The 24,341-nt window shown below is 38.5% G+C and overlaps 2 protein-coding genes and 1 pseudogene across 4 annotated transcripts; all 3 read left to right on the forward strand.

Annotated features, from left to right (window-relative positions):
* The first annotated feature begins 5,871 nt into the window (after positions 1–5,871).
* LOC146387401 (complement C1q subcomponent subunit C-like) lies at positions 5,872–9,544 on the forward strand. 3 transcript variants are annotated; one of them, XM_084929001.1, is made up of 7 exons: positions 5,872–5,984; positions 6,581–6,794; positions 7,443–7,616; positions 8,038–8,117; positions 8,562–8,678; positions 8,844–8,933; positions 9,120–9,544. In XM_084929001.1, the coding sequence occupies exons 2-7, from the start codon at positions 6,608–6,610 to the stop codon at positions 9,270–9,272; spliced, it is 801 nt and encodes a 266-aa protein (XP_084785127.1). In that variant the 5' UTR covers positions 5,872–5,984; positions 6,581–6,607; the 3' UTR covers positions 9,273–9,544. The 3 variants fall into 3 exon arrangements, with proteins under 3 accessions (XP_084785127.1, XP_084785129.1, XP_084785128.1); XM_084929003.1 differs by having other exon boundaries at positions 5,881–5,984; positions 6,621–6,794; XM_084929002.1 differs by having other exon boundaries at positions 5,895–5,984; positions 6,590–6,794.
* A 4,484-nt stretch (positions 9,545–14,028) lies between these two features.
* Positions 14,029–19,058, forward strand: LOC146387402 (complement C1q subcomponent subunit C-like). Its single transcript, XM_084929005.1, has 7 exons — positions 14,029–14,236; positions 15,069–15,186; positions 15,283–15,345; positions 15,842–15,995; positions 16,825–16,965; positions 18,198–18,324; positions 18,428–19,058. The coding sequence occupies exons 2-7, from the start codon at positions 15,081–15,083 to the stop codon at positions 18,560–18,562; spliced, it is 726 nt and encodes a 241-aa protein (XP_084785131.1). The 5' UTR covers positions 14,029–14,236; positions 15,069–15,080; the 3' UTR covers positions 18,563–19,058.
* Positions 19,059–23,470: 4,412 nt separating this feature from the next.
* On the forward strand, positions 23,471–24,306 carry LOC146387403 (uncharacterized; annotated as a pseudogene).
* Positions 24,307–24,341: the final 35 nt, after the last annotated feature.

Raw genomic sequence — 24,341 nt, forward strand, 5'->3', positions numbered from 1 at the left:
CTTCCTTGTATTGATGTCAGTGGCTTCTATCTCCTCCTTTGGCTAGCTTATTATCTCAGCAGGGTACCTGATCACGGGCAGGGTGTAGGTGTTGATAGCCCGGATCTTGTTCTTACCGTTCAGCTGACTTCTCAGGACTTGCCTGACCTTCTGCAGGTACTTGGTGGTTGCAGCTTTTCTAGTGACCTCTTCATGGTTCCCATTTGCCTGTGGGATTCCCAGGTACTTGTAGCTGTCCTCTATGTCTGCAATGTTGCCTTCTGGTAATTCAATCCCCTCAGTTCTGACTACTTTCCCTCTCTTTGTTATCATCCAACTACATTTCTCCAGTCCGAATGGCATACTGATATCATTGCTGTATATCCTGGTGGTGTGGATCAGTGAATCGTTTTCTCGTTCACTCTTGGCAGTAGGCATGAACCATGTCAGGGCCTGGTGCTGTCCAACTCTTCATACTGGTGACCCTTTCTTGGATGTCTGCCACTGTGATGGTTACTGGACCCTGTTCAGGGAGGTTGCTGTGGGCTGCCCTCAGATCCACTAGTCACTGAGCATTGCCGTTATGGGTTGCGTCCTTCTCCCATATGGTCTTCCAGTATTGTTCCATATCTAGCCTTGGTGGTGCTGTTCCCATATTGTTCCCCTGCCACTGAGAGTACACCTTGGCTGGTTCTGTGGAGAACAGCTGGTTTATTCTCCTCCCTTCGATCTCTCTTTTCATTCAAATTCTGCTGTTTGTTTTCAAATTCCGTTGTTTTCATTCAAATTCATTTGTTTTCATTCAAATTCATTTGTTTTCATTCAAATTCATTTTTTTTTCCAAATTCCGTTTTTTTCATTCAAATTCTGCTGTTTGTTTTCAAATTCCGTTGTTTTCATTCAAATTCCATTGATTTCATTCAAGTTCTGCTGTTTTCATTCAAATTCTGCTGTTTGTTCTCAAATTCTGTTGTTTTTATTCAAATTCCATTGTTTTTATTCAAATCCTGTTGGTTTCATTCAAATTCCATTGTTTTCATTCAAATTCTGCTGTTTGTTCTCAAATTCTGTTGTTTTTATTCAAATTCCATTGTTTTTATTCAAATCCTGTTGGTTTCATTCAAATTCCATTGTTTTCATTTAAATTCTGTGGTTTTATTGAAAATTCATTTGTTTTCATTCAAATTCTGCTGTTTCTTTTCAAATTCAGTTGTTTTCATTCAAATTCTGCTGTTTGTTTTCCATTTCTGTTATTGTCATTCTAATTCTGTCATTTTCATTAAAATTCCGTTGTTTTCGTTCAAATTCTGCTGTGTTCATTCTAATTCTGTTGTTTTCATTCAAATTCCGTTGTTGTCATTCAAATTCTGATGTTTGTTTTCAAATTCATTTGTTTTCATTCAAATTCTATTGTTTTCATTCAAATTCTGTGGTGTTATTTACAATTCATTTGTTTTCATTCAAATTCTGCTGTTTGTTTTCAAATTCCGTTGTTTTCATTCAAATACATTTGTTTTTATTCAAATTCTGCTGTTTGTTTTCCATTTCTTTTGTTGTCATTCAAATTCCGTTGTTTTCATTAAATTCTGCTGTTCTCATTCAAATTCTGTTGTTGTCATTCTAATTCCGTTGTTTTCATTCAAATTCCGTTGTTTTCATTAAATTCTGTTGTTCTCATTCAAATTCTGTTGTTGTCATTCTAATTCTGTTGTTTTCATTCAAATTCATTTGTTTTCATTCAAATTTTGCTGTTTCTTTTCAAATTCCATTGTTTTCATTCAAATTCTGCTGTTTGTTTTCCATTTCTGTTGTTGTCATTCCAATTCTGTTGTGTTCATTCAAATTCCATTGATTTCATTCAAATTCTGTTGTTTTCATTCAAATTCTGCTGTTTTTTTTTTAAATTCTGTTGTTGTCATTCAAATTCAGTTGTTTTAATCCAAGTTTCCTTTGTTTTCATTCAAATTCTGCTGTTTGTTCTCAAATTCAGTGTTTTTTTATCCAAATTCCATTGTTTTCATTCAAATTCTCTGGTTTTATTTAAAATACGTTGTTGTCATTCAAATTCTGCTGCTTTCATTCAAATTCCATTGTTTTCATTCAAATTCTGCTGTTTGTTTTGAAATTCCGTTGTTTTAGCTGAAATTCAGTTGTTTTAATCCAAGTTTCCTTTGTTTTCATTCAAAGTCAGTTGTTTTCATTCAAATTCTGTTGTTTTCTTTGAAATTCTGTTTTTTTCTTTCTAATTCTGTTCTTCTCATACTAATTCTGTTGGTCCTTATTCTACTTCTGTTGTTTTCTTCCTAATTTTGTTTTCACTGAAATTCTGCTGTGTTTTTTTTTTTTCAAATTCCGTTATTTTCATTCAAATTCTGCCCGCCTACTACTCTTGCAAAGGTAAAATGATTGGCTAGAATTCAAAGTGTATTACATCTTAGGGGAAAAAAGCACCGAAAGAAAGCACCGAAATGTGCGCTGCTTTTCGGTCTGGTTACTACCGTTTATGTCAGAACCGGTGCCATCGATACCCATCCCTACTGAGCAGTGACAAAGTTTTCTCATGATAGTCTTTCTGGTTTAGCAATACTGTGTGCCTGCCCTTGTCTGCTGGAAGGATGATAATGTTAAAACCTAAAACCTAAAAGAGGAATTATGGATTGGATCAACTGGTCCCTAAATGCAATTGACACCCCTTTCTCAACGAGAAGTTTGGGCTTGGGTGAGCCTGAGTGCTGAAGATATCTACCTATTCGGTAACAGGGTTCTGGCTGATCGGAGCTGGCTTGGCCCTGACTTATCGAAGAATTAATTAAGCGGAACCGGCTGTTCAAACCCCCACAAGGCTGCCCGCTGGGATTGGAACGATGGGAGAGGCGTGAGTTTCTCAAAATGGGCCCATTGAGTCAGCACGGATAAGATCTTGGTGAGGCTACGGCTGCTGTGAATACTCAGAATAAGATCTCTGACTGCAGACTGGATACATCTTGGAAGGGCTAGCCCGGAATAACATCTCTGGGCGCAAAATTGGATGACATCTCGGGGAGGCACACTGTCATGAGTTCTCAGAAATTGGCTCCTTGAGCACAAGAAATGACAACATCACAGAACGCAAGTATGGCGAAGCTCGCGGCTCTCCAACGGGAGATTGAGAGACCAGTGTTGGACTGTAGAACTGCTTTGAAATTCATATGAGCTGTTCGCACTAAAGTAAAAAAATAATATCACTTATGCGGATACCCCTTCGGCGCCAGCTGCAAGGTCGGAGCTGAACAAAACACCCTGATAACGACTGTGTTTAGTCTGTTCCTTCCCATTCCATGCAAGGCCACCTGGGTTGGCTGGAAGACTGTTTACCTGGCAGGGCAAAGGACACTGTCTCAGCTGAACTATGGACACGCACACACATACATATACTGATACTGATAAGCACTCACCGACGCATCACCCTCCCTACCCCGGACCCAACGCCACCTCCAACGCTTACCTCCCCTCTGATGTGGACATCGGGTCAGTTGGAGGCGCAGTCGAAAGATTGCAGCGATCCCAGATCAGATGTACACACTGGAACTCTTTCCCATGTTGCTTGTCTGTGTTTATTGTGCTATGGTGTGTTGATATCTGTGCATCCCTGTATTATCCTTTTGTGTTACACATTTCGATGTTTTTTTCCTCACTACCTAGCCTGACCTGTCTCCCCAATGTGATGTTTGTGTATTGTATGTATGGTCGGCAAGGTCTGTCATCTCGGTTGTGGGCAAAAGACCTGCAACTGACAAATAAAGGCTCTCTCTCATCTCTTATTGTCTCCTCTCCTCCATGCTGATGTTGGATGCTGGGGGCTTCGCATTGCTGAGACAGGCTGAAACCTTCGTCCGTAGTTTCTCTGCTTCCACGTCTGCAATATTGTTGTTTCGAATTGCTGTTTCTGTGGCTGTGATCAGCTCCACTAGCGGGATATGTCTCAGCATCACAGCAAAATTCAACCCTTTAGCAAGGATGTTTTTCTCTGCTTGGATGAGCTGTCTGTCAGACAAATTCTTCACCCACTTGTCCACATTGTCGGTGTGGCATCCTCTCTCCATGGCCACTGATGACATTCTCCCTATTTTGCTTGCTGATTTCCGACGAAGTCAAACTTCCTTTGTTACCTGGTCTTAGACTTCTCATGCTGTGCTAGATGAGCCTTCTCAAGGAATTCAAACACCTTTTTAAGAGTATTGTCAACTAGAAGCATTGTAAGTCTCTGTCGGATCTGCTCCTTTCGCCATCTTACAATGCTGTGATTGCAGCCATTCCCCAACTCTCTGTAAATGGTACTCATGGCCATTGATCAGTAGTCTTTGATCAATGATCTTTGATCAGTGGTTGTTGATCAATGGTCATGAGACTTTGCATATTAATAATCAAGGAACTGACCTCCCAGCCCATTGTTCCTTCAGTGGTGCTAGTTTCAGTCATTATGCAAATGTACTGTTTATAAGATTGGGGAAACCTGCAGTCAGCTGAGACTGAAGAAGTCACTTGGATGAGTGACAAAACATTTCTCCCACTGAAAACACCAGATGAACAGAATCAAACTTTGGGGATTTACTTACCTGGTTGATTGAGCATGCATCAACACATCATTATCCAGCATTTTGCGCATAATTTGTGACATTCACATGTTACTCATAAACACACTTAGTATAACATCAGAATCATTCACATTATTCTTGCTTACGCCCTTTTAATGTCACACACGAGTTTCTCACCTCCCCTCAGCATTATATACCCATGCAGATAGTCTCAGTTTTATCAAGTCACAGTTTGTGTGTATAGTACAGCCATAAGAGTTAATTTTATTCTATGCACAACTCTCGTTATAAAATAAATATTATTGTAAAATTATGAGACCATCAGTAGATGTAACAGCTACTATTATATATTAGGACTGCATTAAGAAAAAAAAAGAAAAAAAAAATAGTGCTCACTTTGAGATTAAAGTCAACTCCAAATACTATTTTAAGAAAAAATGTTGAGATAAAAGTTTTAGTTTGAAGCCAAATAACTGCCACTTTTCAACTTTAATCTCAAAATTTTGATGTTGAAATGAAATAATCTATATATATATATATATATCTATATCTATATATATATATATATATATATATATATATATATATATATATATATATATATATATATATATCCTGTGCAGCCTATGGCTAATGCAGCATAACTAAGGGACGATTCAAAGCCACCTGGTCTAGCCCTAACTACATACTTTAGCAAAAAGGAAAGTTTAAAGCCTAATCTTAAAAGTAGAGATACTGTCTGTCTCCCGAATCCAAACTGGAAGCTGGATCCACAGAAGAGGGGCCTGAAAACTGAAGGCTCTCCCTCCCATTCTGCTTTAAATACTGTGGGAACAACAAGTAAGCCTGCAGTGCGAGAGCGAAGTGCTCTAATGGGGTGATATGGTACTACAAGGTCATTAAGATAAGATCAGGCCTGATTATTTAAGACCTATGTGAGGAGCAGGATTTTGAATTCTATCTATCTATCTATCTATCTATCTATCTATCTATCTATCTATCTATCTATCTATCTTTGAAACTGATCAATAAACCACATATCATGAACCATATTTTCTTGTTTTTTAACATCAGGTGTAACAGATTGTCTTTAAGTTTATAATGACACAGTTTATATTTAACTGAAACAGACTTGTACATCTCACAGTGCAGACAAGTCAAAAAGATCTTTGTGATGCTGAACTGAAACTATAACCTTTATTTAATCACTGTTCTTGTCAGATCATGAGTTTTACTTCCTTACTTATTTTGCACAGTGTGTGTGTGTGTGTGTGTGTGTGTGTGGGGGGGGGGGGGGGGGGGGTGTATGCATGTTAGAAAGTGTCAGAATGAACCACTGACTCATTTTTTCAGTTTAATAAGAAGTCTGTTCACCAACAGAAGGAAATCCCGTCCTTTCATTGAAGATCCAACAATCAGAAAACCCGACAGGTGAGTAAAATAACACCTCAACACACAGAAAACATGGAATATTGTTAAATATTTGTTTGTCAACAGCAGGGAAGTGTATATAATAGAAATGTTAAATAACTTAAAGATAAAGTTCACAGTGGGATCATCTCTGGACCAACTTTCAAGTCCTTGAGATTGTTAATCAAATATAAATTAGCTACAATTAATGTGAACAAGAACAAAATCAAAAATCAATTTAAGCTGTTTGTAAACCAGCTTTCCCTTAAACTAAAAACTTACATCAGCCACTAATTTTGTTATTTCTAGTAAATTAAATGTACCGAAGGATTATGAACAGTTATTATTAACGGTTTAGTCTTAAACAATACAACAACAATGTGTCATTTTATCCTCTATTCAGTTTATTGAATTGTTTCAATTGAAATTTATGAATATATGCTTGGAAATAGCTGTTGTATAAAGTTTCTACAGGATTTGCAGAAATAAAAGTGAACATTTCTAATTTGAGTCCAAAACATAAAGTGTCTTGAGTTAGCAGAATAAATGTAGAAAAAGACAGAATGTTTATGTCTTTACTTTGTTTCTTACATAGTTTCTTATTTGTAACTCTTGAGTTTGACCAGATTCATCTTTGCAAACAAATGTTAAATCCAGTGTTTTGGACCATGGGTGGTAATTATGGGCTAGCGGTCTTGGTGGGTGTGGCCATACTTCTGGAGGCTGTCCAATGTCAAGTGAGCTGCAAAGGAGCTAATGGTGAGCGAGGAGTGAACGGCGCTCCGGGCAGAAATGGGTTGCTTGGAATGAAGGGAGAGAAAGGAGAGCCAGGTAACACCCTGCTAAATGCACAAACATTAACCTGCTTACCGCACTTGGTTTATGTACTTATTTTATCTTAACTGTCAATACAGAAGTTGAACAATAAAAATAAAAAATAAACAACAGAAGCTGAATAAAAACAACAGAATTTGAAGAAAAACAACAGAATTAGACAAAAACACAACACGGTGAAATAGCTGCTTATAACAATCATTTATCTGCATTATTATGTTATTCTTTTAGAACACATTCTACTTTATCTTTCTTTCTCTCACTGTTAGTCCTCCGCTTCTTTTCAGTCACCTCAGTGCAATTCTTCACACGTTTCAGTTTCTGTCACTTTTGCAGCTCTTCCTTTACTTTATTGTCTCTCTACTGTTGTGTTTTTATTCAACGTCGTTCTGTTTTGTGTGCTTTTGCAGTGTTTTTCTATTTACTGGTGTGCTTTGAAATGTTAGTTTACAGTTTGATGCTCCGTGTGTTACAGAACCACTACACTAAAGAGTCAGACGTGCTCCACTGATAATGAGTGACATTGTTACTCTGTAATTGCTGGATGTATAAATAAGAAACAAAGTCTTCACAGGTGCTTTTGTCACCCCTCAACTGGTATAACACTCAAAGACTGATGTGGAATAATTCATTTTCTATTTGTAGCTGTGATGATTCAAGGTCCAGTGGATACAGCCAGCCTACTGAGGCAGAAAGGAGAGTTGGGAAATCGGGGCACGCAAGGACCCCAGGGCCCAAAAGGTTTCCGTGGAGATTTGGGGAAAGAGGGTGAGGATGGCCCCCCAGGTCCTCCTGGCCCAGACGGCAGGTTGTCCCAAGGTAACGAAGAGATCATTTCTGACCTCGCCATATGCTAACATACAGAGTATATCTTTTAAAACACAGCAAACATAATGCTGAACTCATATTGAGTACACAATAACTTACACAATGGATAATAAAGCAGGGCAACGTGGAAATGAGAGTTTCTTTTCTTTACTGGTAAGTTTAAGCTAGCATATGTAGTTAAACAGTTATCCAGCATCTTGTGCATAATTTGTGACATTCACATGTTACTCATAAGCACACATAGTGTAACATCAGAATATCGAGTGACCACCAGCATTGAGTGTCCAGTCTCATAACATAGCCATGATTTCTACCTTATAAATTACACATTAAACGCATCATTCATACTTGTGTGTATGTGTGTGTGTGTGTGTGTGTGTGTGTGTGTGTGTGTGTGTGTGTGTTCTCTTAGCAAGACACACCTCTCAGCAGGAGTCCCGTTCGGCCTTCTCAGTGATCAGAACCGACCGCAATTATCCTGCCTTCAACCAGGTTCAGTCTGATGCCCATCACACCTTTCACTCCCTCAGATGTTTCATTTCTCATATTCTTAGTCTTAATATCTGGACATGAGTCCCTCTTAATGTCACACACATGAGTTTGTCACCTCCCTTCAGCAATATTTACCCATGCAGATATTTTCAGTTTTATCAAGTCTCAGTTTGTGTGTATAACACAGAGTCCTGACACAAAATACTCTTTTAAGAACAAGGTCCAAATGTGAAGATTACATTTTTTTCATTTGAAGCCAAACAACTGCCACTTTTTGACCTCAATCTCAAAATTTTGACTTTGAAATCAAATAATCAATATTTTTTTTCTTTTTTTTAATGCGGCCCTAATACTGCTTCATAAACAACAGCCTCTCGTTTTTCTCTTACAGTTTTTAGTTACAAGGTTATTGTTTTCCTCTTTGTGTGTGTGTTTGTGTATCAGAAAATAACCTACCAAAATGTTGTGGTCAACACAAATGGTGATCTTGACACACGCACAGGTGTCTTCACCTGCAGAGTACAGGGTACCTATTACTTCAACTTCCACTCTGTGGCCAAGGTAACTTGCTCCTGTCTGTTCCACTGTAAAATAAATCATACATATTGTGCACATTAGTGTGGCTTATACTATCATCTTGACAGGCACATTGTGTGTTAAATGCAGTGAAAGCTTTATAAGCTTATCCAGATTTCTTCCCAACATTTGTGTGTTATGTGTTTTTAGGTCAGCATTTGCCTGCAAATAGTCTATGATGGACCAAGAAGAACCCTGGGATTCTGTGATTATAACAGGTCAAACAGGCAATCTGAGCAGGTTGGTTTCAGGTCCAGTGAGAAACATGGAGGGAAAACATTTAATCAAACAACCACACAAATATCTGTTTGTCTAAAAGAAATCCTCCTCTAATAATATCCCTGTATATTTCCTTGGGTTATTCTTTACACTGACTGCAGCATTTTGTCATGAAGCCTCGACTTGATCGGCTGTGTTGCCTTTCAGGTGCTGTCAGGTGGTGTGGTTTTACAGCTCACAGTTGGACAGAAGGTCTGGCTTGAGTCCTTTAGGGAAAACCAGGGACCTACTGATACCAGGGAGAACCAGGAAAAAAAGATCATCTTCAACGGCTTCCTGCTCTTCCCAAGTCCAGCATAGAGTTCAGCTGTACGCTCAGAAATTTAACTTCACAATGGAGTCTGTGCTCAAACACCAGACTGCATCACTTTGTCAGTTTAATATCTACAAATCTCATATTTCAGTTGTTGTTTTAAAAGCAGCATCACAGCATTAACATGCATTATCATCTAGAGAACACAATTTCATGTGAACATGTAAGCAGGTAATTTTGTGTCTACTCATGTCAGACTCATGTCAATTTTGATTATTAGCACTGACAAAATAAAATTGAAGGCTATTATTCACTGTGATTGTGTCTGCTGAAGTTAAATCAATGAGAAATGTACTTTCATACAATTTGATAAATGAAATTTTATTCATCTGTAGCATCCAGTAAAGTAAAAATACAGAAGATATAAAACCTCCTCAGGATCAAGGCTGGAGAGCCCCAAAATCCTCTGGGATTCTGTTTTCATTTGCTATTGATTAATTGCAAAAGCAAAGGCACCTAAAGCACTCTGTCACAACCAGCTAAGGTGGGTTCTTAGGCCAAGCATTAGTATTTGGGTCAATGTGCTTATATGAACTACAGATCATCTTGCAAGTCAGCTAAGGTGATCCAGACTTAAAATGCACTAAAAGTGGATGCAGCTCCTGTGATCTTATGCAATACAATAGAAGAAAAACCTATTTCAAATGGGAGGGGTCGCCACAGCGTGTTTGAGATACAAACCTCCCAGTGATTTGTATCTCCTCCTGATATTGAACCAGAGAGCTTTCACATGCTAGGTTAACTACTAAACAATGTACATCATGCAATGCAACAGACAAGGCAAGAGTTAAAGATTGATGCTTTTAAAGGTTTTTGGTTTTTTCCAAATACATGCACTTTGGATTCCAGTACTCACAGATACAGATTGTAATATATCAGTCAGCACCAAGCCCATTATTTCTCACTGAAGAAGATGTCATCTGCAGGTCATCTCAAGAACATTCAGGAATAGTTTCAAAAATCCACTGCTGTAAAACAGTTGTAGTTTTAGATAACAGTGTTTTATGCTTTGTTGCAGTAATTGAAGACTCAGTGGAGTGCCTGGAAAAGCTGTAAAACTTGTGAAAATACAGTTAAAAGTCCACAATGTATGGAATAGATTTTGTGAAATCTTTGGGGTAGCCTATTTTTTTTTAAATATATTGTAACGATGGTTAAAGGTTATTTTACAGTGACAGGTTGGCTATCTCTGCACACTGTTGTTGTTTCTTTAAGGTACATGTTTGGTTGTGCTGCAGGAAAAAGGGAGTTAGTGCGTGCAGGGAAGGGGAGGGGGGTCCTTGTTGTTGTTGTGACTGTCCGGGGCTGAAGAGAGTGGGTTGTACCGGGAGCACTCTCCCCGCAGTTAACGGCCCATTTGCCTGTGTTACTGAGTAAACAGACAAACTGAGATCAAAGCGTCTGGTTCTTGAGAACATATGGGAACAATACAGTATATATATACATATATGTGTATACTGTTAATATGGCTGCTCATATTAAACATGGTCAGTGTTTTAATAGAGGTCAATGTATGTGCAAAGCACCACATCAAATTCCCCAAAATGAGTGGTGTGATTTGTCCTATCCAGGTGCAAGTGATGAGATGGAGTGATGCTAAAATTCTACCCCCTGAGTCTGAACTCTCTGTGTAGAGATGAAACTCCTCCTATCTCTCTCTCTCTCTCTCTCTTTTTCTCCAGCTAAACAAAAACAAAACTGAAGTAATAGTCTTTGGTGCCAAAGAAAAACGATTACAGGTCACCAGAGAACTTCAATCTATACACCTAAAAACCACAATCCAGGCGAGAAATTTGGGTGTAGTGATGGATGCAGACCTAAACTTAGAAAAACACATTAAGACAATAACAAAATCAGCTTCTATCACCTCAAGAATATTTCAAGGATAAAAGATCTGATGTCTCAACAGGACCTGGAAAAACTAGTCCATGCATTCATCTTTAGTAGGCTTGATTACTGTAACAGCATCTTTACAGGTCTACCTAAAAAATCAGTCAGACAACTACAGCTCATTCAGAACTCTGCTGCTCGAGTCCTCACTAAGACCAAAAAAGTGGACCACATCAGTCCAGCTCTGAGGTCTTTACACTGGCTGCCTGTCCGTCAGAGGATAGACTTTAAAGTTCTGATGCTGGTCTATAAAGCTCTGAATGGTTTAGGACCGAAATACATCAGTGACCTCCTGACCCAGTATGAACCTTCCAGATCCCTCAGGTCATCTGGATCCGTTTTTTTATCAGTTCCCAGAGTCAGAACCAGACACGGAGAAGCTGCATTCAGCTTTTATGCTCAATATATCTGGAACAAACTCCCAGAAAGCCTCAGATCAGCTGAAACACTCAGTTTATTTAAATCCAGGTTGAAGACTCACCTATTCTCAGCTGCATTTAAATAAAACACCAAATCCACACTGTTAAGCTTAAATTTCAAAACTTACATTTTAACTACTGATTTTATCTACTGTTCTGATTTTATCTACTGTTTTTTTTAATCAATTTTAAATCATGCTTTTTATTTGTTTTTGTTCTTTAATGTCTCTGTAAATCACTTTGAATCACCTTGTTGTTGAATTGTGCTATATAAATAAACTCTTTTTTTTTTTTTTAATTTCTGCCCATGCACAAACAACTTTTACTGCCCATCACCCTTTAGCTGTCTAATTTATCAAACAGGAATATTTCATGTGAGCCCCTCCTAAGGTAGTGAGGGAAGTGAAACATGTTCTGTTGTTCGCACTTCTTCTTTTGGTAAACTTTTGTATCTCAGCAGACCTCTAACTTCTGTTTGTGTGTACATTTGGTTGAATTGCTCAAATCTGTTCTTCAGATTCTGTCATGAGTCAGAAACATTTCAGAATCTTGTACTTTCATAATCCCACTTTTTATACCAGTTTCACTGTGGTGGTTCACAAACTAATAACATTCATGATTAGGTTAACTTTGTAAAGAGTCAGTCACGCTTGGTCAGGACCCCAAGAGTCAGTTTTTAGGACCATGGGTTAAAAATTTTAATTTGGCATTAACTTTGTGAGCAGTTTGAACCAAATCTCAAGTATGTATTTCTGATGCCTAAGTATTTCACTGGGTGAAAGTAAAACAATACTTTATACCGAAATAAACATCCCTTTGTATTTAGCTTGATGAGATGACGAGATTACAAAAACTTTATTTATCATCAAATACTTTTTATATGATTTGAACCTAGTGTGCGCTTACCTCTCAGTGTCATGACTTCCTTTCACCCCATAACCAGCAGCAGGTTCAGTTTCCTCAGAGTCTCTTCCACCATGGACCTCACCAGCAGCAGCAGCAGCTTTATTTAGGTTACAGAATGTGACAGACTATCACCCCGGAACTAAATAATACAAATACTTCCAAAATGTGAAGGCCGTCCTGTCTGCCATCACGCTAGCTGACCATAATGTGGACTAACACAGCTGTAGGTTTAAATATACTTCATTAGCAAGTAGCAAAATAAAAAGTAACACAGACAAAAAAATGTCAGTTTGTTTATTTTAAAAAGTAACTAAACTGATCACATTGCTTGTAATTTAAATTACACTGAAAAACGAAGAGCTTGGTCTGAGGGCAAAACAGTAAGCACAACATTATGAGTAATGCAGCAGGTAGTTTTTCCAGGCAAAATGCATCACCATGGCAACCATAAACAGGGATACAAAATCAGAGCTGTTCCAAATTTAACTTAAACCTTAATCTTTTCCTAAATTGAGGTATTTTGTAATGCTTAAATTTAGCATAGTTGTTCTTATATCCTAACCCGATCCATATTATGAATATAAAAGTCTTTATTTATCCCAGAAGTCTGAGAAACTGTGTTACAACAACCAGTTACATTAAAAAAAAAAAAAAAACAAACCCCCAAGACATCAACAATGATAGAAAATGTAGATTAAATATCATTTTAATGCAGGTATTTTTGTATGATGCAATGTGATATTTTGTGTCCGCAGAGCTAAAACACATGAGAAAGGGTTCATGCCTTATAGGTGGCATGCCATGGCATGCAGCACAACCTTTCACCACATCCACAGTGATTCTGTGTCAGCTGATGGAGGAATCCAAACTCATTTAAACAGCAGCAACAATGACAAAATCCCTCAGAAAGCAATGTAGAAGCCAATGATAATTCAAATAACAACATATTGAAAATATAAAAACTACAAAAATCTGAAACATAGGTGAGTTGAATTTGAGTCTTTGGCACATGCCAGTCTCCAAATGTTTTGACCTTTAAAGTGGAAAATATTAAGCTTGTGTATATAGAGAGGGATTAATATATATAAGACCGTAAGGACAGAAAATCTTGATTAGCAAAATGGAAAAAAATCCCCAGTAAAATTCACGTCCAGAAAAAAGAATCAATAGATTAGAGGTTGTGATTATTTCATTGAGTCTATGTGGTGTAATATTTTAGAATCGTGGAAAGGAAATTGAGTTGAAATGAGTTAAGGAAAAAAAGTGTACGGAATATTAGTTCAGTTTGTTCAGTTTGATGATGAATAGACAATGGTGTGGTTAATTTTGTTTATTTAATTGGATTTCTTGACAATGACGAAACCACCCATTTCCTTATGCATCACCAAGACCTCATCTGACAACTGCAGACAACATCTGAAATGTTCAGAAATCTTTTGGGAAGATTAAAAGAAGAAAACTGGAGCCTTTTTTTAGGTTCTGGTAACTTTGCTAACTTTCTAGTTTAGGATTTGCTTCTCCGTTCTCTCTTTCTTTCTTGTGTTTCCAGCTGTCAGTAAAACCCAGAAATGCAGAACTTCATTTGCTCAGCATAGAAAATAATCAGTGACGTAAAGTTGCTGAATCTTTGCTTTTGACTTTGGTTTCCTTGTGCGACTGTAACACGACCCCGAGCGTCTCTTCAGTTTGCGTTTAACTCATCGTGGTTGGTTTTATTCTCCCGTCTTTTCTCTCAGGTGAGGTTTCTACATTTATGATGAATTATCTGTTCAGCTACTGATTGATCTGTTTGTTACACTGAAGCGTTCATTGAAAGGGTCTCCTGTTTCCTGTTTGTTTATTATGTTTGTGTGTCCTGTGCATTAACAGAGGAATTTAAATTCAATAACTGATTTAAAAAAACCTTTCTGTTCCTGACAAATAATTTTGCACTTGTTGCTATTTCAGCGCTTGTTTCTCTCCTTGATGTTGTCCTTGTTTCCTCCTCTCCTTTCATTCCTCTTTTTCTTTGCTTTCCTTTCCTAATCCATTCTCCTTATCCATGTGCCTAGAGCGATACATGACTTGTTATAAATGACTTATTGGCCTATAATCTTTGAAAAATATGACTAACATTTTTCCCATGAACGATATTAAGCCATTTTAAGCCAGAAAGAGTACATCTATCACAAGGTAGAAGCAAAGATACTGTTACAATTTGGGTACTTATCCAGGTGAAAACTGTAACTCACATTAAAAATGTCTTTTCAAGAGAGATCTGACCAAACATAAAATCACAGTTCTTTTAAAATAGCTTAAGGAACCAAAGAGGGCTAGATTGATTATGATGTCAGTACAATAATGTGGAGCCATAAAGATACTTGCAAAATATTCATTTCTTCATTTTATATAAAACCCCTTCATAAATCCTCATCACTACAGTCTATCTACCAATATAAGTTAAGACATTACTAATAAAAAAAATTGGGGGGGACATCATTGATTTTCCTATTTTCTTTGTTTTTCTCTTCTATTGCTCCATTATTTGTTTGCTTCTCATCTTTTTCCATCGCTTCTCCTCCCTCTCAGGATTTATCCATCATGCTCCACCATTGTTTCCTCACTGTTGGAGCCCTGCTCTCATTGGCAATATCCGGGCTAATCGCTATGGAGACCTGTCCAGCTACAGGGATGCCCGGAATGCCAGGCGAGTGCATTTTTGTGCACATGATTGTTGAGACTGATGTGTTTTTGTTCTCTATTGGTTTTTTGAGTTTCATTAGAACTTTCTGACCATCTTCAGGTATTCCTGGGCTTCCTGGAAGAGATGGTCGTGATGGACAAAAAGGAGAGAAAGGAGATCCAGGTATCTAGAACATAGCTGTGTAAAAGCAGGTTATGATAAGGGAAAAATCATTTTGTCACCAATGTATCCTCTACAAAAGGAGAGAACAAACAAAGCGCTGTATTTAGGTCATTCAGCCAACGCTTCTTAGGCCTGCCACACATATATTGCTGGGTCTTATCACTCACTTAGAAGCCTTCATAACCAAAACGATTCCACTGCAACCATAGATGACCATAGATGGCTCTGGAAGCAATCCCTGTGGCTAATGTTAGCGGCAGAGCTATGAATGCACAGATTCATACATCTGAACATTGGAATTATTGGGACTTGCACGTGATATAATCATCTGCAAAAGTCTGTCTGCTGAAACCAAAATGACTTCTGTTTAAGTGCTGGTCAGACTTACGGCTCCTGGATTAATTCAACTAAATGTCAGATTGTAATCCCTTATGTTACTGATCACTGAGGAAAGTAATTACATTAATGTACTAATGCTTCAAACTTGTTTCTTTAGGAACAAAGTTGCAAGGTGGTCTCGGGCCTCAGAAAGGAGAGAACGGGGAGCCCGGCCCAAAGGGGCCCCCTGGTAAAAGAGGTCAGATTGGGGAGTCTGGGAAGCCAGGTACCCCAGGAACTGCTGGACCTCCGGGAGAACCAGGAGAACAAGGGTAGGTAAACAGTTCAACAGTTTACTCAGTAAACTGTCAAAGCTGGATTATACCCTGGCCAAATGAGACAACTGCTTGCAACCTAAAGCAGGTTAAATGCTGCTCCAGCTTTATGCGTGCTACATTAATTATATGAAACAAAAAAGGCCATTCCTTGATTTAACTATATGAAATGTATAACTGCTAATGAGTTTATTTTTTAAACCTATGTTTAATTCATTCGTTCATTTTAATTAAATTTTATGTAAATAGTTCCAAATCAAAACAATAGTTGCTTCAAGGCACTTCATATTGTTAAGTTAAGACTGTAAAATAATGTAGGAGCGAAACCCCCCCAAAATCAAACAACCCCTTATGAGTAAGCCCTTGACAACAGTAGGAAGGAAAAACTCCCCTTTAACAGGAAGAAACCTCCAGACTCAGGGAGGGACAGCCAAATGCCACGACCATATGAGGGTCGTGGCATTTGGGAGGTGAGGGAGGGAAGGAAGACAGGACAAGTGGAAAGTGTGGAAGACAGCCAGAGATTAATAATTTCCCCACGGGGATCAATAAATTATACATTATTATTATTATTATTATAAGTAATGATTAAATGCAGAGTGATGCATAAACATGATGAGAGTCAAAAGAGGTGAATGAAAAAGAAACAGAATCATGCATCATGGGAAGGCAAGTATTGCAAAGGGAGGATTCAAGATGAGAGCATCATGTTCACTGTTAAAAACAAAACAAAAAAAAAGTCCACTGCAGTTGTTCTGCATTAATTAGCTGCTTTAAAAAAAATGGCACCCTGTTCTATTAAAAAAAATACTCTCTGTTGCTGCAGGGATGTTGTAGTCCAGCAGCAGGCGGCCTTCAGTGTGGCCAGAGCGACAAACCAAAACCCGGATAAAGCCAGCGTCATTAAGTTCACAGATGCAATCACCAACATCAACGATGACTACAACATAAACACAGGACGCTTCAGGTGAGACATTTTTCTTTCAGGCCAGACCAATCACTGTAGGTGTGTTTGCCAGTTTAATGTTGAATGATTAATGTTAGGTTCAAAATTGTACAGACTCATTCGGCAGTGAAACGTGATGGCAACGATGATTCCTGCTCAAACTTTCATAATAATACATAATTCATAATGATCATAGAGTTCAAGCACTCATACTATAACAATCAGAGACAACACTACCACACCATCATAATTAGGATTTTGGAGGACTGCACATGAGCATGTCTGCTATTTTATTTAAATAGCACCGAATCACAAAAACTGTTGCCTCAAGGTACTTTATATTGTAAGTTAAAAACCATAAAGTAATACAGAGAAAAAACTTGCACTTGGTGACAGAGTGAAGGAAAAACTCCCTTTTAACAGGAAGAGGCCCTCAGCAAAACAAGGCTCAAGCAGGGGCAGGCATCTGCTATGACCAGTTTGGGGTGAGGGGAGGAAAACAGGACAAAAGACAAAATGTGGAAGACAGCCAGAGATTAATAATAAGTAATGATTAAAAGCAGAGCGGTGTATAAACCTGCATACATCAAAACACTACAGGGTCATGCACAGTTAATTCCAATCATCAAGCTCCATGTTCTTCTTGCTTCCTGAGTTACACCAAGAGTCTTTGCATCCAGTCTTTGCGTCTTTCGCATCCACTCGATTCCCCAGATTTAGCACTCTGTGACTTCCTCTTGCCAAAAATCTTAACCTCTTAAGACCCCAACTCTTCCATGGCATGCATTTTTAATTTCTCTTTGATATTTGGGCATATTGGGACCTGATGAATGTAAAAACAAAGAATTACCAGAGGAGGTTAAGGGTTTAACAACAAAGGCTTTGAGGTTAGATTGGGTCTTCTACTGATTGCTCTAGAAAGCTGTCCAAATGTGCAGAAGCAAAGGAACTGAATTGAAACAGGCGTCAAAAGTCTTGAAACTTTATGGTCTCACCTTGTAGTTGCTGAGACACACTACATTGCAAAAAAAAAAATCACTCATCCATCCACATCACTGAACTGAGGGCAAACCACCTGTGGAAGTCCAGTCCTGAAATTTCCTTGTTACCAAATATTCCAGAGTTAACTGTGAATAACATTTTGATAACTCCGCTGTTTTGAACAAAGTAATTCTGCCCAATATGACATAAGAAATAAGAAACAAATCCACTTGTATAGAATCATCTTCATTGTGTTGTTGTGTCGCATGTAGGTGTCGGGTCCCAGGAACGTACTACTTTGTGTACCATGCCTCGTTAGATGAAAAACTGTGTGTGTTGCTGAAGCGTGACAACATGCTGCTGGCATCGTTCTGCGATCATCGGCAGGCGGGGAGACAGGTACAAGCATCAGACGATAACAATTCCTGTTATTGGGTCAGAGTGTATTAACCTCTGAAATAGATACATCCTCCATTTAATTTTTGAACTCCACTGATCCTAGGTGACTTCTGGTGGCCTGGCGGTGTACGTGTCAAAAGATCAAGAGGTTTGGTTGGAGACTAAAGACTACAGAGCGATGAGAGGGACACGAAACGGATACAGCATCTTCTCTGGCTTCTTGCTTCACTCTCACTGACCACCCCCAGGACAGGAAACAGAAAACAGTTTGACAGCTGAACGACTGAAACAACATGAAAACATTTTCTTACTGTTTCTTCACAATGATCATTTACCTTTGTAAAAGGCACAGAAAGTTTATTTTTCATTTTCATTTTTTATTCAACGGCCAACATGCACCATTTTATTCTCTTTCTGCTGAATCAGCTCTGAGTTCCTATCAGTTGAAAAGCTGTCACTTCAAATGGAGAAGATCTTTGTGTCTGTAACTGACTGTCGATGGTTCTGTCTAAAATTTGAAGTTTCTCTTGTTCAGTTTAATAAAGTTGGTTTCATACTGCAGACTCAGTTGATATTAATGGGTGTGATTTTTAAATGTATTTCCAAACACAGTTTGATTTTTCTAATTTCCATCATTATCTCGAGTTCACATTTAAGCACAGAATGTCCCATCAGCTCCGTGCCTCGCTGTCACATAGTTTAAACAAACAAACTAAATAAAGAGCTTCAACCAAGCCTTTGTGTTGTTGTGATTCTTTGAATTAATGTCTCCATTTATTATATATTTTCCTTTTCTGTTCACTTCAAAAATGACCACACTTTCAATGATCACACACACACACACACACACACACACACACACACACACACACACACACAGCAAAGAGAACAAAATCAGTAAAAGAAAGTCGCATTTGAACAAACTAGCAGTAAAATTGATTGTCAGAGACTACATACATCATGAGGGAGAATACGACAAAGAATAGAGGGAGACAGACACAGGAGGGGATTAGGGCAGAGTGGACACACCTGGGAAAACAACTGGACAGAATCTAACCGATGAGACAGAGGAAGTAAAAGTGAACGCACACGAGAAGACGTAGTGACCAGGACTAAGACATAAGAAGTTGACAGAACAAACAGGGAAATCAGACCACAATGGAGACAGAACACAGGGAGACCAGCGAGACACAGGGACATGACTGGGGATACAGAACTGGATCACAAAAAGAGAACAAACTAGGATATGAACAGACTGCAAACAGAGGATATGATACATGACCTGGGAAAACAACAACATACTAATCCGGTCGTTAAGTGATGACGTGACGAATCCTACTTCCGGCCCTAAAGTAGTCTGCGTTTAATATGGCTTTTGTGTTGTTAACATGTTTAATGTTTTGTATTTTCTTCTATTTTATCTCAAAAAGATCCTAAAACAGTCAGTGATCACTGTTGACCTCCCTCGGCTTTTATTACCGCTAATCATTTATTTAAGCTCAGTTTTTAAAACCTTAGGATGTAACTACAGCCCAGCCCATGCAGCAGTATATGAATGACTAACCTCGTATTGTGGATGGATTATCTCAGTTGTTCTCCTGGCTGAAGTTTGGTCCTTTTACAGCATCCTGCCATGCGATTACATTTGTTCCTGACCACCGAGAACACTCACGTTAACTTTTATCGAGTGGAAAAGTGTTAGCGTTCATCCTCCAGCTTCACTGTTTATGTTATGCTAACATAGCTGTGCAGCTAGTGACCACGTAGCACATCATTATATACCAGCTAGCCAAACTTCAGTAACCCTACAAACGTCACTGCTGTTTAGTTTTCTGTCTTCATTTATGTTGGAAGTGATAACAGAGCTGTACGTTTTAATTTGTTTCCAAAACCCCGCAGTCAGGACATGCTATATTGTATTTAGATAGAAGCTAGCGAGCTAACTTCCTGCTAACTTCTAACTCCGTTAAATGTCATAAATTCCGTTTTCATGGATGCCTGGATGTTAAACTCAATTGTTACACCTGGTAGAGCAGAACGCTGATCATTTTATTAAAGATGAAAGGCTTTAGACAGTTTTTCAACTCTCAGTTATGCCATAGTGATCGTTTGATATATGGACCTGCAGCGGAGTTTAGGCCCAGACACTGCTAGTGACGTCAGACTTAACGACCGGATATTACCAAAAAACAAACTTAAACACAAAAAACCAAATACAAAAAAAACTTAAAATACTGAGTTGGAGAACCAGGATGATGACAGGTACTATGTGATGTTCAATAATTAAACCTGTGGAAAAGGTTTAGATGATTGTGGTGCATTAAGGTAACAATATCTATCCTCCACACTCTCAACTGCATGACCAGAGCAGAAATAGGGGATTTGCTTCGGTTGCTGATGAAAGGAAGACAATCAGGGACTTAGTTTCCCCAGTATGACGTGAATGAATGTGGAGGTGTTTACATGCAGCTATGAATGACTTATCGCACCATAGTTAGTGATCATGAGTGCACACATACATTACATTGTCAAAAGCATTCACTCGTCTGCCTTCACACACATATGAATGTCAGTGAAATCCCATTTTTAATCAGCTGGGTCTAATATGACGTCATCTGAGCTTTTGCACCTATAACCAGTGTTGGTCAAGTTACTTGAAAAAAGTAATCAGTAACTAATTACTGATTACTTCCCCCAAAAAGTAATCCCGTTACTTTACTGATTACTTATTTTCAAAAGTAATTAATTACTTAGTTACTTTTTAAAAACATGATTTACAACCTGAATAGGTGATAAAGAGATAGATCTTTCAGCCCAATTCTACTTTTTCTACATAATCCATCATACAAAATGTAATGGAAAAGTCCCCTTTTAAAACTTGTTTTATTAGTTTTAATCTTTTAACTTTATGCATCAAGCAAAAATTTAATTATATGCAACATTCTCTGACTGGAAGAAATTTGTTTAACATTTAAACTTATTTTCTACGGAGCCCCGCAGGGGACATGGGAGAAAAAAAAAATTAAGACAGACTTTTGCGAGATCTCACAAAACTAACTCGGGATCTCGCAAAACTTTTGCGAGCTCTCGCAAAACAAACTCGGGATCTCGCAAAACTTTTGCGAGCTCTCGCAAAACAAACTCGGGATCTCGCAAAACTTTTGCGAGATCTCGCAAAACTAACTCGGGATCTCGCAAAACTTTTGCGAGATCTCGCAAAACTAACTCGGGATCTCGCAAAACTAACTCGGGATCTCGCAAAACAAACTCGGGATCTCGCAAAACTTTTGCGAGATCCCGAGTTTTTTTTGCGAGATCTCGCAAAAGATCCCGCTCCTTTTTGATAGCGTTTCAGTTGAAGGGTGCGGTGCTACGGTACGGGGTTCCGTACGGTGCGGACATGGAGGAGGATTTAGAACATTTCTTGCGGTCAAGAGAGGTCCCACACGACGACATCATGCACATGCAACAAGACAAAGTACGTATAAACAACAAAGCATTAAACACCGCGGTTCAAAAGGCGAGTAACTTGTTGAAAAACCGAGGTCGTATATGCAGGCCTTTAATGTTAATTCTTGTAAATATGTTCAGGTTCATTAAACATAACTCGTTAAGTGCACATATGTTTTGAAATTTCAAATCGTGTCCAAATTCATGGGCTGCATCCTCCCGAGGACTCGGGCTTCGTGGTCTACGTGGGCCGGTTCCTCAGAAGGTCGGGTAGGCCGGAAGTAAACGGCTGGGGAAATTGGACGGTCTAGCCTTCTGATTAGCGTCACCGCTGTCTCGGTGGAGTGTAATAAGCTCGTCCGTCTGCTCCTTTCTATCTAAAATATAAGACGACACCGGAGTAAATTCTCGACCATCTCACACTTCTGTTTAATCAGTTTTCTGTTTGACGTTGATTAAGCGGTGTAAAACCAAGGAGGAACCCACCCGGGGGATTAATAAAGTTTTATTTTATCGAATTTAATCTAATAACTTTAATCTCAGCCAAACCGTTTTACTCACGAACAAATGAAACACTGGAAAAAGCCAAACATTAACATTTTTAGGTTGTCTAAGTGTTTTATATATTACGTTTAGCCTGAGTAGCAAAAGTCCGTGGTGATCTGAAAATAATGTGCCGGGAGTTGTGCCGTTCTCGGCGGCTTTAGTGACCCTTGAGCTCTCGGCTACCTATCGAGCTGCTGGGTAACAGACATCAAGGAAAACGTCGAAGCACTTTTGCAAATATGCAATATCTTGATAAACCGAGCAGATATTTCAAGTTTATACACCCACGTTCTCCCCTGAAATATGTTAAAAGTTTATTTTGTGACCCAGAAAGATTAATAACGGTCATTTTAAAACTTATTAGCGGCCGCCATTACCGGAAACTGGAGTTTGGCTGGGCCGCACTTTGAATTCTGGGATATGGTGGGCCACGAAGCACACACCCGACCCATCCTTCAAATTCGGTGAAAAGTGAATGTTTGTAATTCTTTGTATTACACCCCCTGGCATATGTTAATTTTGTTCTGGTTGTATACATGTTCTGTATACTGTTTCTTAATAAAGTTCAATAATTTAAAAAAAAAAAAAATCAGTGAAAAGGAGGACGCATTTGTCCGCTGCATTCGGAGGAGTTTACAAATTTAAAATAGAATCTCTGTAGAGATTGCCATAATTGTTGTACATTTCTGTGCAAATAAAAAAAAAGGAGTCTACGAATTTGGACAGCCTTCGGCGCATCGCTGTGACGTAATCGGTCTACAAAAGCGTCCTCAGGAGGATGCAGCCCATGAATTTGGACAATGTGTTAAATAAAGTTTTAAAAAAAAAGAGGTTGCAGCACATGAATTTGGATGTTGTTATCTGGCTGTGCCATTACCATGGTAACATGGACACCATGGCACAAAATACTTGGTGGAACTTACCTTACTTATACCTTACTAGCAAAATATTTTTTAGTAACGTAGTATATAAATATCTACTACTATTACTATACTAATACTAACACAGCAACAGTAAAGTAATAAGACAGAAGTTGACAGAGTAACTTTTGATAATGATCATGAACAGTGATTAAGAACTCTATTCTAATACAGTTAGTATTCCATGTGTGCTAGTGTGGCTTCCTAGAATAAAAGTATATTAATAGCATTTCTCTAATGTTTTATGTCTGCAGGTGGATAAGGCAGTGCTGTCCGTCATGACTGATGGACAAATGGCAAAATACATAAGGACATATGGTGACAGAGTAGCTGTCCAGTCCTTCTGTCAACAAACTAAGTACAGCACAGATAAAGAGACTCTTCTGCAGAACCTAAGAGATAAAATTGCGGCACGGAAAGTAAGATCAAAAACCAAAGGAGTGCTGTGTGGTTCATCAGGTGTGTTCCACAAGCAAAGTGAAGGGATGGCAAGACAGAGAAATACTGCAGGAGAGAAGACCTGCAGAAAAATAGAAATCGGATGGCTTCATTTAAGCAGTAATGAATACCGTCAAGTGAGAACCAGAAATGGTGGAGGAACAAGACATGCAACTGTGGAAAAAACTACAACTGTAGCTAAGATTTTGGAAATGGGAAAGGACCTGTTTTTTCCAGATGGGTACTCGCCAAAAGGGAGAGTTGAAGACTTTGTCATTGATGTCTGTGATTTTAAAAGAAATCCGATTGCTTTAGATGACACTGTTGGCAAACTTTATGAACAAACCAAATTGAAGCTCCTGAGATTTTACATTTGCACGAAAGATGAAACACCGTTAACAGTTCAGTCCTCATCTGAAGAGGATTTTTTGTCAGCATAACTGAAGAAGATTCACCGGTGACATTACTTGGATTTGACAGTGAGACAGATGATTTTTTCCCAGATCTACTTGAACATGGGGATTCATCTGACAGTGACACTGGCAAACAGGTTTGTTAAAATAAGAAAGTTATTATTACAAATAATGATCACTTTAAAGTTACTGTATTTTGTTGTGTTTAGTAGTGCTCGGTGGTAACATGCAACATTTTCTAATTTTGTTG

The sequence above is a fragment of the Perissodus microlepis genome, chromosome 5 (assembly GCF_051167445.1).
Source record: "Perissodus microlepis isolate ML-2025 ecotype Zambia chromosome 5, ASM5116744v1, whole genome shotgun sequence".
NCBI classification, from domain to species: domain Eukaryota; kingdom Metazoa; phylum Chordata; class Actinopteri; order Cichliformes; family Cichlidae; genus Perissodus; species Perissodus microlepis.

What these genes read in the sequence shown, in the direction of transcription:
- LOC146387401 (XM_084929001.1), top strand. Translation starts at nt 6,608, where the DNA reads ATGTTAAATCCAGTGTTTTGGACCATGGGTGGTAATTATGGGCTAGCG. An exon ending in GGGAGAGAAAGGAGAGCCAG is followed by an intron (nt 6,795 to 7,442) that starts GTAACACCCTGC and finishes TTCTATTTGTAG; the next exon opens with CTGTGATGATTCAAGGTCCA. An exon ending in ATTATCCTGCCTTCAACCAG is followed by an intron (nt 8,118 to 8,561) that starts GTTCAGTCTGAT and finishes TTTGTGTATCAG; the next exon opens with AAAATAACCTACCAAAATGT.
- LOC146387402 (XM_084929005.1), top strand. Translation starts at nt 15,081, where the DNA reads ATGCTCCACCATTGTTTCCTCACTGTTGGAGCCCTGCTCTCATTGGCA. An exon ending in ATAAACACAGGACGCTTCAG is followed by an intron (nt 16,966 to 18,197) that starts GTGAGACATTTT and finishes TGTCGCATGTAG; the next exon opens with GTGTCGGGTCCCAGGAACGT. An exon ending in ATCGGCAGGCGGGGAGACAG is followed by an intron (nt 18,325 to 18,427) that starts GTACAAGCATCA and finishes CACTGATCCTAG; the next exon opens with GTGACTTCTGGTGGCCTGGC.